This window comes from Podarcis erhardii (genome assembly GCF_964252035.2).
Source record: "Podarcis erhardii genome assembly, chromosome: 7".
In the NCBI taxonomy this organism is placed as follows: domain Eukaryota; kingdom Metazoa; phylum Chordata; class Lepidosauria; order Squamata; family Lacertidae; genus Podarcis; species Podarcis erhardii.
The window spans coordinates 50,367,040-50,383,034 of record NC_138511.1 but is presented as its reverse complement, the minus strand read 5'-3'; the positions used below and the strand labels follow the sequence as shown (position 1 = coordinate 50,383,034).

At 38.2% G+C, this 15,995-nt stretch overlaps 1 protein-coding gene across 1 annotated transcript in view; it reads right to left on the bottom strand.

The window, feature by feature from the left end:
• Nucleotides 1-15,995, bottom strand: part of WWOX (WW domain containing oxidoreductase) — a 564,719-nt gene that overhangs the window by 529,297 nt on the left and 19,427 nt on the right. The window contains exon 5 of the mRNA XM_081871960.1: nt 11,792-11,898. Coding sequence (XP_081728086.1) covers nt 11,792-11,898 — 107 coding nt within the window. The remainder of the gene's footprint in view (nt 1-11,791; nt 11,899-15,995) is intronic.

The window sequence follows — 15,995 nt, the reverse complement described above, 5'->3', positions numbered from 1 at the left end:
AAGCAGAACCTTAATGCCAACAGCGTTCTCCACTTTTGTGATTCACAGCAATTGGTATTAAGAGGCACACTGCTCTGACATTGGCACTATAACACAGCCTGATTCCTCCATTATTTGCATAGCCTCCATTAAAGCAACCCAAATCACTACATCTTGTGGGAGGGAGCAGAAACCAGAGTTTAACTGCATACTATGTGAAGTACTTTCTTTTGTCTGTCCCAAATTTTCCAATGTTTTCATTGAATCATAGAATTGCAGAGTTGGAATGGTTACTAAGTATCATCTAGACCAAACCCCTACAATCTAGTTCAACCCCCTCAACTAAAGCATCCAGGATAGATGACCATCCAACTTTAATTTACTATTATATTTATATCCTTTCCTCCAACGAGCTCAACGTAGCATACATGGTTCTCCCCCTCTCCATTTTATCCTCACAAAAACCCTATGAGGTAGACTAGGCTGAGGGATAAAGTTCAGCCCAAGCTCACCCAGTGAGCTTCACGGAGGGGATTTAAAACCTAGTCTCCCAGGTCCTGGTCCAACACTCCAACCACTATATAACACAGGGTCTTCCTTAGATGTCCCTATTTAGCTTCACTGAATGTCCAAGAATTCTAGTATTAGAAGAGGGAGAAAGAGTCCTGAACACATTATCTCTGTTGCATCTTGAGTGGCTTTGCACATCATAGGAAGCACCCAAAAGTGGATGCATGAGATACTCATAATAAATATGAATATTAGCTTCCCATTGACACCTATTCAAAACAGCAAAAAACAGATGGATAATAACACTGCTTGGATAGTAACACAATAATATCAAACCATAATTTGCAAAGCTTGACCATTATTTGGTATTGTGTACAAATCAACAGCATGAACTGAGAATGGCCAGCAAACTAGAATCTGAAAATCTGGTTTGCTAATCAATTTGCTCACACTCTGATTTGGTTTTACATCCAAACTGCCTGATGAATGACAGTTCCGAGTCCACACAAAGCAAAACTCCTGTGAATCTTTCATAGGCCTCTCAACCATACACTCATGCTAACTTAATATTTTTATTAAACAGTCATATTTAACAGTGAAGCATATCTCAGCTATCTCACATGAAATAGGGACAAGAAAGGGAAAAAACTCTGAAAAAACTCACTATGCTATAACCTATTTTTACCACCTCCTTATAAAGTTATATGCAAGTAATAAAACTATTCCCACAAAAATGATGCACTGAGAATCTTCCACTAGGCTGAATTAATAGAGGTTTTGCAAAAAAAAATGGGAACAATTTAGATTCAATTTCCAATCTAATTTCCCTTATAAATATGCCCTGAACATAAAGAATTGTGGAAGCAACAATTTACTTTGCTTTCTCTAAATGTTTCACCTTTCCATTTAAGGTTCTGATGGACAGCAATCCTTTCTGGCCCACAGTACTCACATGGAAAGTCACAACTGAAGCAAGAATACATTTTTAATAGCATGGGCCTGCATTCGAAAAAAATCTTTTCTTTCCCCTTTAGCACAATCAGAAATGCACATATGTGAAATGCTTCCTTACAGCACATAAAACAGAAAAGAGCAATGTAAAGATTTTTTACTTTACCACACTTTGTAATGAATGGGCAGTTATATCTTGGGCGTACTCCCAACACACACATAACATCAATCTAGCTGTACTTAATACAGTGCCAGATCTTTTTAAAAAGACACCCCCACAACCTCCCCAGCATTTCTGACTTCCTCTTGCACCACCTTTCTTTTTCTTTTCTTTCAAATATGGAAAGCTTCACAAATTTTGGTGTCATTCATTTGCACTATACATACTGCCGAAGGGAGCTCTTGCACCATCTTTCTAAACCAATCAAAAGAAGTGATTTTTAATTTAAATTTATAACCTGAGCAATCCCCAAGGCCTTGGAAAAGCCACATTTTCTCATCTTATTTATTCTTACAACAACCCTGTGGAATAGGGCTGCTGTTACTCCCAGTTTACAGATGGGAAACCAATCCTGAGGAAGAAAGATTCACTTGCGGCTAGTTGGACTCTCAACACATGTCTTGAGGTCCAACTTTATTAACCACTGGGATGCAATGAGCTTCTGGGAACAGAACAAAGCAATGTTTTAAAATCAGCACCTGTTACTCTAACAGCAGTGGGCTGACTTCATTCCTGCATAGTTGGTTGGTTTTAAACCAGAATCTATGTGGCTCACCATCAAGTTTTAAATCGACAAGTGTGCATCTGGGCTAAAACTTTGAACTCAGCCTCATTTTGTGGGGGAGAGAGATGGTGGGTGGTAAAATGGGGGCAGAAAGGGAAGGTGAGATTTGTGTTTTGAGGAACATATGAAGCTTACATTCTGCATAAGTTCCCCGGCCCCCCACCAATAAAAAAACCAAGCCATCAATAAAGCCTCAATGTTCCTCAAATTTCAGTCTACACAAGTGACTGTGAAAGCTGAGACTTTGGCCCAGCACCACTTAACTGTCAACTGTTAAGCAATCCAGTGTGTGCACTCTGGTTTAAGAGCAACAATGGTGGATCAGACCAACATCCTTTAGGCCAGAATTATTGCAAGAATCCCACCCAATTGGTCCTTTGGTGGACTACAGCCTCTCTTCTGCCCTCCTCAGCTTATAAGGGAAAGCTTTCATGAGTTTCAAAAACTATGTCTCAGTCTCTTACATAATCTTGTAGATTATGTAACCTTTAAAAGTGGTTCATCTCAGATGTTAACAAATATTCATTTTCTGTATAGCAGGGAAGTAAGTAGCTTCTTTCACTGTGTGAAAATTCTGCTTTATTGGTAACATTCTCCTAACATCTATAAAGTTTGCTGAATTCTGAGGGTGTCTTCAAAGTTATTTTTCAATAGAGAAAATAATACTATGTGTAGGATATCTGTTAGTAGATTTTTAAAGACTCACATTAAATTCAATTGAGCAAAAATGGGCTGGGCTCATTTTTCTCCAGGACTTCCCATTGAAACTAATCACAGCATGTATTAAGCCACTCCCCAGAAATTCTTCTGCTGGATGGTTTTAAAATGCAGACAATGAAAAGCACTGCAGAAGCAAAATAAGACCAATAATATAATTACGGTGGTATGCCTGCATAGTCTGAGTTAATGTTATTATTTGACATTGCAAGGCTATGTTTTCTCCCATGAGTCACAACGGAGACAAGGTTCACCCTAATTGGTTCCAAAGCACAACCTACCCTCAACAATCTTTCCTCAGGACCAGTAATGTTAATTTCTACACGACTGTAAATAGTGTTTGCCAACAATACAAACATGGTAATAAGAGGCTAGGTGGGTAAATAATGTGGTTACAAAGCAGCTTATTTGCATTTTTATTTAAAACTGCCTTCGTTAAAAAGCAGCTCAGATTTCTCTTTGCAGAAGCAGCCTTGGTTAAGAAGTAGAGCAGTAATTACTCTCTTTAGGGGTTCTTTTATATGTCCTTTAGGGAATTAGAATGAAAAGATAAGCAGAATTAGAAAAGGAATCATGTAAAGTATGAAATGTACTATAAACACTTAGTAGTGTATTTACCATAAGCTAAGCTGGTCTTCTTCATTATGGAATATGTAGCATGCTTATATTGCCAGTACTACAGTAGAGAGACTTAAGAAATTTAGAACTGGCAAGTTTACTTCCTCAAAAATTAAATTATAAGCAGAATTTGCTTTATGCAAGAATGAATCTGGAATGTGTGCATTCGTTTATATGTAGACTTATACACACAACCCCAATGTTGTTGGCATTCTGCAGAGATCTACTGTGCACATTCCTATCCCCTTCTCCCAATCTGAGACAAACTTGAACTCCAAACAGCATCCAAACCCATCTACACCATTAACTCCTGTGTCAGGTTTTGTATCTGAAGTTTTAAATACAGAGATTTAAAATATTCAATTTTTACAATTTTGAAAGCTTCAATATATATTAAATGATATGAATAAATGACTAAGGTACTCCAATGCAGATAAACACCAGTGCGTCCTGTTCTCTCAAGTGAGCAGACTCTTAATTCTATATTGGACGTAAGCTCCTGCCCACAAAAGGAAAGAGGAAAGTTCCTGTATGTGAATCCTCATGTTCACTTGGCCATAGGCTTAATAAATACACTTCCTTGTAAATCACCAAAATCTAATGTTGAAAAATTCAAGTAGTAACATTACATCACTTAACCTTTTTGGGACACCTCCATAAGACTCTTGAAAAGTGCCTACCAAATCTTTTAAAGTATCTTCTGCTTACCCACATGAACCAGAGAGGCAGCTTTTGTATTTCAAAATCTAATTACTTTTAAGAAAATTGCTGCATTTATTTGGATCATAAAAATCACATCTTTATTATGTTGGTAGTACAAGGCTAGTGATACACACAGACAAAGGTCTGAAACAGTTCAGCTGTTCTCAGGACATTGATTTGGTATAAATGATATCCACAATTCAACAATGGGCCATCCTTTCAGAGTGCAAAAGGCTCAACACATCTGCTATATAATTCAGACCCTATTTTACAGTGGTTTCATTACCAACCATAAAAACTGTAACAGTGGAACTGTATAAACAAACTGAACAGTGTTTTTACTGTAAAACATGAACGTACTATAAATATTTGTCTTTCCCGTCTCTCAGCATCTGTAATGAGAGAAGGAAATTCATGCCATATGTTTATAGTACAAGGGGAAAAAAGTGTATCTCAACAGTTCATCCATGCAGTTGTTTGTGAAGCTGTTAAATTGCTTTAATTTGCCCATTTGCTTTTTAACACATTCATTTACTTACAGATCATTAAAAAAAACTAGTGCTTCACTGAATGTTCCTGAGGTTCAGTTGTTGATATTGTCAACAATGGAAGGCATGACCAAAAGGTCCAGGGAGAAACCCAGCCGTCTGCTATTCCGGTTATCTTTGTTTATGGTTGCAGCCACCGTTTCCTTGATCTGCCACTAATTTTCTGCCATTTTAATCTTTTAACTTGGAAACATTTTTCTTGCATTTTTCCAGCCAATCAGGGACCAAACAGTGAATAAAAACAGTCACCATGCCACAGATTTGTCTATGTGATGATGTCAATGAAGGCATGTATAAGAATGTATACAAAGTTGGGATGGGGACTGAGGCATGACTGGCAATATAGTGATAGCAACCATGTTTTCAGCAATAACATGTTTGTTGCTGTGGCTGACTGAGAAAAGCTTATTGTGAAAAACTGCATTGTTTTGCATCAGGTGTGAATAACCTCTGGCCCTCCAGATGTTGCAGCTCCAGCAAGCATCTCCAATGGCCAGGGATGTTTGTCCAGCAACATATAGAAGGTAAAAGATTCCCCACACCTGTCTTAAATGGTGCTACAGAATTACACAGAATGATACGCTAAACTACAATGAATGACTTCAGCAGTCCAAAGAATGCTAATTTATACTCAGAATTTGAAAGTTCCATATTCTAAAAGCGGCTTAAAAGTGCTGATCTAAATTCTTCAAACCATCTCATTCTCAGAATACAAACTGGATAGCTATTTAATTTGTGCATTAAATCTCTAAACATAGAGTATACAGATATAACAGGAATGCCATGAAAAGCTAAGGTATTGGACCACTATCAAAACTTGGATCTGGCTGTTGAATACAATTAAGGATATTAAGGTATAGTTTTTAGAGCCTCTCAGCAAATTTTGCCTAAAATGAGGCTTTAGGAACGCTTAGCTATGGAACTCTGTGCTGCAAGTAAAATGCAGTGGCCAATAATTTAGCAGTTTCCAGAAATGGATTAGATATCAGTAGAAAGCAATGTCTGTATTTGCCAGGTGATTATGCCCAATTTTAACTCCCACTCATACCACTTTGTGACTCTTCCGCCCTGCACCACCATTTAATGATTGATGAGACTATGATTTTCAGTGATCTCTAGTGGGCCCTGGGAGTAGGAAGTGTGAGAACCCTTGCTCTAGGAAGTAGCAAAACAAACAAATAAACAAAAACCTAGCTTCCCATTGTAGAACTGTGTAAACTCTTAAGCATTTGCAAAATAGTGCTAGTAGATGTTTGCTTTCTTATAATTATCTTTTGGCTCCAACCCTATAATTCTGTTTGTGTATATTCTGAAATATTTCTTAAAGAGCTGGATACAGTCGGGAGCTGTGAAAACCCTACTCAATCATTACTCTTTCATTCAATGATGTCAATAATATAATACAGAATAAGCCCCTGAGTTCTTCAGCTCATGGGATAGGATTTCAGCCTTCTCCTGAGCAAATGTGTTTACAAACTGTGCCAGAGTGTTTTTCATTAAGCCTTAAAGTCAATTAAGCTGCGAATTGGAACAATCATTCCTCCTTTGCAAAGTATTGATATTTTTTTCCCTGCTCGCTTTAGGGTCTTTTCCACTACTCAAGAAGAGATTTATGCTTGACAATTTCTGATTAAAATAAATCATAGCTTTAAAATTCTAATTTCCCTTTTTTCCAGCACAAGAAATTGTCACAGTTTTAAACTGATATCAGCCTCCAACATGCAATGAAAACCTCATGACAATTTGAAAACCAAAAGAAATGCATTCTTCGGGTTTTAAGACACAATAAACCACCTAAACATCCAAGAATTGTGGAAAACACTATACATACACCTCTCACATGCAGGTTTTTTAATTATTTTCTTCCTTTAGGGGGTTCAACAGTAGTCTCATGGTCTCCATCTTTTAACCTTGCAACAACCCTGTGAGGTAGGTTAGGCTGAGAAGGACACTGGGCAATGGTCACTCAGCAAGCTTCAAAGCTGAGCAGGGATTTGAATCCAGGCAGGTACAGTGGTACGAAAGGACTGGGAGGGAAGATTGGGGAAAATAAAACTGAGGCACTAATGAAGTTACAAAGCTGTTGTAACTATCAGTGAGAATTAAGGAGCAAAAACCTGTTGGTCTCTCAGCTGTGTCAGTGAACTGGCCCAGCTTCTCATCTCTCTACGCTGCAGCCTGATGGAATGGCTGCCATCAGCCACTACATCACAATGGTCACCAAAGGCTGTATACAAAAACAAAACATTAGAACCAACTTTAAATACTAAACCAAAGAGCAGAGCAGAAAATCTCTCAAAACCACAAGGAGCGGAATCATAGATTCACATGATATAAACTATTAAAAGCCACATGGAATAGAAGTGTTGTTTTTTTCACCTGAATGTAAGCAAAATGGGACCAGTTTAATCTCTGTTGCAAGGGAACTTCATACCACAGAAAAGGCCTAGCCTCATCTTGTGCAGCATACAAAAGCATCTCAGAAGAAAACTGTAATCTACTCTCAGGTTTGCATGGCAGGAGGTGGCCTTTCTGATATCCTGGCCTTAAGGGCTTTATAGGTAAACATCAGAACTTTTAATTTGGCCTGGAAATAAATCAGAAACTAGTCTTTGATATAAAACAGGTATAATGCAGTCTTATAAGGCACACATCAGAAAGCAAACTGGCTGCAACATTTTGTATCATCCATAGCTTTCAAACACTCTTCAAGGGCAGCACCACATAGAATGCACTGCAGTAATGTAAACAGGATTAGGCTGACAGATCGGCAAACAGCTCAAGGCAATGTAGTAAGCTTCAAGGCTGACGTGAACCACACAGGGATCTGAACCACACTAGCTCTGGAACTACAGGCATTAACTGTGGGATTAAGAATTCAACCTTACTGAATTCAAGGCAGAGTTGAATATTTATGAAGAAACCAAATGAATTATAGTCAAGATACATCACTTCTGGGTCCCATTTTTGATCAGATATTATTTTCTTTTCAAGTTATGTATCCCCCCCCCCACCAACAGGTCTTGGCATCACAGTCTGCCACTGTACCAGAGACAACACTGGCAAGTTTTTGAACAGTGGCTTTACCACAAAAGTGACAAGCTTGGCACCAAAAAATTGCTAAAGGAGAGAGAGAGAGAGAGAGAGAGAGAGAGAGAGAGAGAGAGAGAGAACATGTGCACATGTGCATTGTCTCCAAAAACATAGCTTAATCATCCTCTGGAAGTTTGTATTTAATTTTTTACAAAATACCTAGTGTGACACATTGCATTTTAAGGATTATTATGCCAAATTTAAGGTCAGGTTTATCAGGATCGCCCTTTTTTTTTGCAAAGCTTATTCATATGCTAGAAGTGGAGGATATAAACATTATTTTCATCCAAATGCCTATTGCTTTGTGGCACTACTGATATAAATGGAAAAGAACATTTGTGTCAAATATACATATAAAATTTACATTTAATACAATTCTCAGAACACATGTCTTATCAACATTATCAAATTATTAAATTGAGCTATTGCAATCAGAACATTACAACTGTTGAGAAGCCAACTGTTTGCTTTGAACGTGGAATATATTTCTGTTGCTATTTCATAATTCATGTTCTAAGGTCTCTCCTGTCTCAACTGCTAGCATCGTTGACGTAAAAGCAGATAAGTCAATAGCAGTCAGGGGGTGGGCAACAATGTCCTGTTGTGATATCAGAGCAAATCAGACAATGGCATCACGAGTTATAGCAAGCAAAAGATCACAAATGGAAAGCACAGGTATTAAAGAAGAGGTTTTTAACAGGCAGCTTTCTTAATGGCCACTAGCAAATATCAAACACATATATGTGTGTATGATTATAGGCCTCAGCATTTTAATAGCAGTACGAATCAGCTAAAATTTATCAAATAGATTTTTGTAAAAAAAAAATCTTAATTTTATGTAGCTACTCTCTTTTATCTCCTACCCAAGATTGCTTGCATTTTGATGTAAATATTAAGCATTCTGTAATTCATCAACTAATTCTCTCCTAGTTACACATTTCAAGTAATTAAAGTTCAGTAATAACTTATTCTTTCTGCTCCAGCACCTGCATTTCATTTGTTTATTTTCCCAGAGTCATAAATCTGAGGGACTGTCAAAGTGCCATAATATTAGTGCAATAATCAAAGTTAATTAGTCCCTCTCAATAAACAACAACAAAGTCATTACAAAGATGCATTGAAGGTGCTCTAGCTACCCACTTTACAGATGAGATTGTACTGAAAACAATTAGGAATGGGGAATGGTTAATAAATAAAATGCATTTTTTTCTGAAGTAATTTGAAACAAAGACAATGTGGGACCTTTGTTCTTCAATTCATTCCCAGAAATGCTCACTTCATACTGCAATGATGAGATAGGTGCATTAAACTCAAATCTAACAACAGCTTCACATTAAGCATGAAAGGAATACAACCATCTCCAGTCACACATCAGGGAACCATGGCCAGTTGTGGTTCTCAAGTATATGCTGCCAAACATTTTACCATATATGTACTTATTGCAGAAAACACCAATGTAGTGACAGACACAATTGCTATGTAAACTGTGAAGCAACTAAATCTTCACAATGTTGTAAGGTTATTATAAGGCTGTTTCAAAAGATGGGTTCATGGTTCATTTCATAGGCCCGGAAAAAAAGTTATATAAGCAATAAACAAAATCTCTTAATCCAACATGATATTCTTTGAAATTTCAGGTTGAGTATTTTCATATACACACTCATTTATTCCGCTAATTACCTAGAGATAATCGTAGCGTTAACCTTTGGTGGGTGTAAAACAGTATTGCATTTAACAACTTAGCTGATCTCCATAGGCAACTAGGAATTCCAGGCAGGCTAGCAAGATAATTCTGTCCCTGATCAGCTGGTTTTCATGCTAGTTGGGTAGGAAGGAAAGCCTTTTTCTCCATGACCAGCTGAAACGTAGGCTGGTAACCTTTGTGGCCTTATTAGGTTATCGTTCAATGTAAATTCAAGTCCTCAAGTGAACCAAATGAAGACATGAAAATGAACAGTTTATAATAACTTTTTCACAAGAACCAGATCCATTTAGGCAGCTCCATTTTAAGTCATAAATTTTAAAGAATTACTTAGCAATGTATTTAAACCTACATTATTAACAGTACAGTAGCCAACAATGGCAAAATTAGCGCTGGTTCTAAACGGAAAGCTAATCAGCAGTCTTTGAAATACTTATTTATCTATTTGTGTGGACAGTGGGGTCCCCCCAACCCCAGGTGACCTCCGATCGGAATAATGACTCAAGACAACGTGCTATGGGATTAAAATTGGCCACAACTTTATTAAGTTTCAGATGTAGGGAGACCTTGGCTCAAGCTTTGGGCATCTATCCTTCCCAGTCCCCAGCCAGGGATCTGGGCGACTTCAGGGTTATCCAGAATGTGTGGGGATTGGGCTGGCTCTGCAGAACATATGTTCAAGCAGAGAGCCTTCCCCCCCGTTTCGCCATTGTTGGAGGGGAGAGCAATGACAACCTCTCGGTGTATGGCCAGTGCCTCCCCTCAAGACCCCTTTAACAGGGAACCCTGGTATCACCGACACAAAGGGGGGGCGCGTGGGTCACTGCTTCACGCCCCACTCCCATTTAGGTAGATAGACTAAAGGATTCCGCCCAAGGCCTGAAACCGCCAAAGTTGTGATGTTTTGCTACGGGAAAGGCAAAACCTTCCAATGCAGGAAAATTCTTTTCCAGCCCTTCAACAGCGACTCTGACGTAGCAGTGCCTGCATACCTGTGGAGAAAAGGTTAACCTGCAAAAGAAGACTTAACTGAGGGAAGGCAGGGTGGGAGAAGCTCTGGAGCCGACTGCCGCTTCGCAGGTAAGATTCACCTTCTGTTGTGTGGGCAGGACGGGCAACGCGTCCCCAGGCAGGATTGGGCGACTGGCTGAGGTAGGTGGAAACCCCCAGGTATCCAGCCTGGGGAGGATGAAGCCAGCCCAAACTACCAGGAGTCGCACTGGGATCCGGGGGGCTGCGTGCAACCACGCAAAAGGCGCCCCCTTTTGATGTGTGGAGCGGTCATTATTTAGTTCCAAATATGGTGTGTATCTTTACTGACAGCTACAATATTTTCATTATTTACATGTCTCTGTAAAAATTGCAGAAGTTTCACAGAAAAACGCAACAGGTAATGATTGTGTATTCTTCCTCCTCTTCCACCTTCCTTCCCCCCCGCCCAACGTCAAAATTTAAAATGCATGCTTCTTAGAACAGGGACCTCGTTACACTGCAAAGTACCATACACACCAATAAATAATGGCATACATCATCTTCCCTGCTCGCAGTATTATTTATTTATTTTATTAGATAGTCATACAACACAAAACAGTTTCAGGGTGACTTACTATCCATTTTAAAAACATACAAAATGGTTAACAACCACCATAATTTTAAACCTTCCAATCAATACATAACACACCAGCTTTTCATCGGGCAGAGGAACACTAATCAGCAACCCAGAGAAGCACTAGCATAAAGCCTTGACTCAGCTGGCTCAAATTCCATCAAATGCCCAGGTGGAAAGCACAAGTCTTAACCTGGTGTCAAAAGTTGCCAGTGTCAGCACCAGGTAGCCCTTGGTCCAGAGAGCATTCCACAGGCTCTACAACCAAAAAGCTTTCTCTCATCTAATCAAGCAATGACGAAAAAGACAATAGTTCAGGTAGCTTCAACCCCACCCCTTACCAGTGCCTCCCAAGCCAATCTTCAGTGTTAGGGTGCAAGTCAGATAGATAAAACCTGGTATCAAAATACATTTTGAATTTTACCCAGGGTTAAGAGCAACAACCTATAGCTAGTATTAATCATGGCTACGGTTGTATCTTTCCTTTGATACAACCCTCCCACTCTTTTGAACACTTTCTTTTCAAGAGCTTTTGACCTTTCTACAATACTTATTGGTGCCAAGAAACACCTTCTCTTACCCATTCTTCCATGATGCGTTGGACAGCGTCATTAGCTCTTAACGTATTTCGGCAGGCAAGGATGACATGTGCACCATGTAGCGCAAAGGACTTGGCTGTTTCAAAGCCTACAACAAAACACATATTGAGAACATAATCAGAATTTAAAGCTAAGCAGCAGGTATTAACTAACAACCAAGAGACTGGAAATATCTGGATTCTATCTGCATACTACAATATATTGATTATTGAGTCAAAATGTTTTTACCATACTTTCTCATTAAAGTTCAAAAACTGAAAACCAATAAAAGAATTAAAATAAAACCAAATTGAAATAGAGGTATATATTCAAATTGCAACATTACATTTGGCCAGCAGCCAAGTCTATTATCTTTTATAAGCTGTTTTTAGGCATAATTTTGTGAATCTGATTTGTAAATGCTGATATTCTCTACTTTGATTCCCCCCTTTGCTTGCGATTTTTAATTGTAGTTTTAATATGTACCATTATGCTTTAAGTATTGTTTGTAATTATGTATTTTTTTCTGCCTAGTGCAAAATAATTTAAAATAAAAACAATTCTTAAAAAAACAAAGTTTTTAGGAAATTTAGAGATTTTAGCAACAATCTAAGTGTAATCAAACTTGGTGCAAGGAGTGAATGTTGGCACAGTTGACACGGCACAAGAGAAATGGACTAACATTCATAGCAGCACACCTAACCTATAGGAGCAGAGCCTCAGCATACATAAAATTTATATAGAAGAAGGCATACTCAAATTACTCAAATGGCCTGAAAGGAAGGTGAGAAAAATGTTCACTATCTATTCAAATCACTTCTTTACCATGTCAGTACCAAGCATACGTGGAACTTAAGTGAGTCTTTTCTCTACCTGATATCATTTAACAGTCAACCATCCACCCAAATGCATTGCAGAGGGACTTGAGAAGTGGATTCAAGAAATAACTTGCTAGAAAGAATTGTTACGTATCCCAGGAGTCATGCTCGTATGATTTGTTATTATGATTCCTACTCCACTCTAGGGGCCCTCAGTGTGGCTTACATAATACACACACATTAAAATGCAATTACAATTGTATTTTAAAAAAGAAAACTCAATTAAGAACAGAGAAATTAGATTAACAAAGTGACAACACCCTTGGTCCCTGAATAAAAATGTTACGGTGTGACAATTGGTGCTCACTGGGAATACTTACTAAAATGCTCAGTTCTCATGGTGTTGTATTGGCCATTTGACCCTTGGGTGCTCCCTTCAGCCCCTTGTTTATAGGTGGTCCCAAATGCTAAATGGGTTCTTATACAGAAGGGAAATTGAGGCATGGGGAAAAACGCTGAAGATCTGAGCTTTTTAATGTTAAAACTAGGCTAACATAAAAGTGACTGATACAATTGTAAAACTAACTTCGAGGTACATTGGCAGTTGGAATTTGACAGTAGAACTTGAAATTAGAGTATTCTGACATTGAAAAGATTTGCATTTTTGCCCCTTTTTCAATAGGAAAAATCAAATTCCTATCATATCATCCACCATGTATTTTGGAAAGTGGATTGTCTGTCTGTCTTTTCATCCTCTATAGGTTTGGCCTCCTCTCAAAACACAGTTGCCAAACTTGGTATGAAGGTTTTTGAGGTGGGGGTGGTAGTCTTTGTTGAAGTTTGGGTGCCAGGCACCATTTTGAATCTTGATAGCAGACTGAAATGTGACTTTGTCATGACAACCCATTTTTTGATGTTACAGATCCAAAATATGCTGATGTGGACCACGTCCGTGAAGATATTGTTGCCCCACTGGTGGTCCTTCACCAGATTTGGCATGGCTGAAGAGTGGGATAAAAAGGCTTTTAATTAATAAATACATTTTATTTCAAATGGTGGTATCACAGAGCCTTTCTTCCAAGGCACCCAAGTTGCATTCTGCTTATATATTTGTAAATAAACCATATTACCAAGGCAGGTCTCCAGTGTGCACTCATGCGAAACAAATCTAAATGCAGTATGTAGTGAAAACAAGCAAGCTCTCTGAGGCTCTCCTCAGACTGATCCAGGAATTTTCTAAGTTTCATGGGGTAGCAACTCATAAAAGATGTCCCAAAGAAACCTGAGAGCTCTGAAGAATGTTCCATACACAGCATCAAACTGCCCCCACTCAAACACAATCTAGCCATGATATACACCTTAATAACTTCAAGTTACTTACCGTAATACTAGCAGCACTATTCCAAGTGTGGCTGAGGAATTCTAATAAACCAAAATATAGTGCAGTTTTGATATGTTTAATCTCCCATCTTGAACTGTATCTGAAGATAGACAAAAACCTGCTAGTTGATCTCAGGAACCACCATGGCAGCATTTGGTCATGACATCTTAAGAGGCATCCAAATGCATAGCAAGCAACAACTTTGCAAAACATAGACTCAAAATCGTTAATTAAATAATACTCCAGGGCTAACAGTAGCTTCAGGTTGGTGGAGGAGGGGATGTTCATCAGGACTGCCTCACAGGAGGAAGGGGGCTAACCCCTTCACTGATTTAAAAATTGTCTAGTTTGGTCCTCAGATATAGCAGTAGGATTCAAGAAAGGAAGAACACAAAGAGCAGAGCCCAATTGTTTTGCTAAATTCCTTCCTGTTATTTCACAATACATTATCAATGCCCATAGTCAACTTTTCCAGCTGTGACAACTGGTAGGAAATATAGCAGCAAGAATTATTAGGTAGTTTTGGTGCATGTTTTTGATAGATCAAATAGAAAATTTCCTACCAAGTTCTCATGATACTACAGCATAATGACTTCCAACTGTAAACACTTGAATTAGCACATGAATACTTAATACGACAATAATATAAGTATATCAATACCAAGAAATTGACAGAACAAGGTAACTATTTGTTCCACTTTTATTTTAAATATGCTGCAGCATCCATTTAAACGTTGTTTACCCAGGGAAAAAAGCTATTAAACACAGGCTGCTTCACTTCTAGAAACACCCTGGGGCAAGAGAAATTTAGTTTACAACACAGGGTATAACTTAGATTATAGAATCAACAGACACCACATAAAGTTATACCATTCTCCGCAATTACATGCTTACAGTATTTAAGTCTTAGCAATTTTCCTGCTTGCCTTTTTAAAGCCATTCATTGTACCGAGCAACTTTAATTATCTGGGCAATTCATTGCACACAGATGAATCCAGTTTCAACACATGCAACCTTTCTAATTCCATTCTAAGCAAATGTAGCAAGGAAACTTAAAAATTGCAAACATTATTAGCCAGTCATGCATTTTACTGTTTCAGTAAAAATAAGCATTGATATTGAATTGTATTTGTATTGGTTTTAAAATTAGTTTCATACTGTAATACTAACTCCTCACAATTTATTACTAGTCCAACTAAATAGATATATGAACTGAATGATATCTGACAGCAAACAAGTGTTGGAAGAAAGATTTTTTTTATCTAGGAGCAGATCTAACCATCACCCAAAAAGTTTTCAGGTATCGGTAAGTCTCTTAAAATAACAGAACTAGGTTAAAATGAAAAGAAGGTATTATAGGCTTTTGTGTGTAAATCAGGATAGGAGCAGGAGATACAAATCTCAGAGTTGTTTTATTTATTTATATTAAATTTCTATACTGCCAAGGATCAGAGGGTGGCTTACAATATAAAAACACAAAAATGCATACCATAGTAAGAAAAAAAATCCTCAATAATCTCCACACACACAGTCTAAAAGGCTATAGATTCTTTAATTAGCCAAAGGCCTGGGAGAAATGTTTTTGCCTGGTGCCTAAAGGTATGTAATGAAGGCAATGTAATGAGCCTTCCTGGGGAGCGCATTCCACAACCAGGGAGCCACCACAGAAAAGGCCCATTTCCATGTTGCCACCCTCTGGACTTCTCACAGAGGAGGCACACAAAGAAGGGTCTCAGATGACAATTGTAGCCGTTCATTTCTCTGTAAAATTCCCAGATATTATATGCTATGTAGGTGTCTGAAACTGTGTAACAGGAAAAGAAATATGTAAAGCTGACTTATACTGAGTTAGTCTACTGATCCATCCAGCTCAGAACACTATTATTTACTGTCTTTCCCATAGCTACCTGGAGATGCCAGGAATTATACCTAGGATCATTTGAGTGCAAAGTATGTGATCTGCTACTGAATGTGGCCTTTCTCCTGTGCTGTTTGAAAGTGTGCATC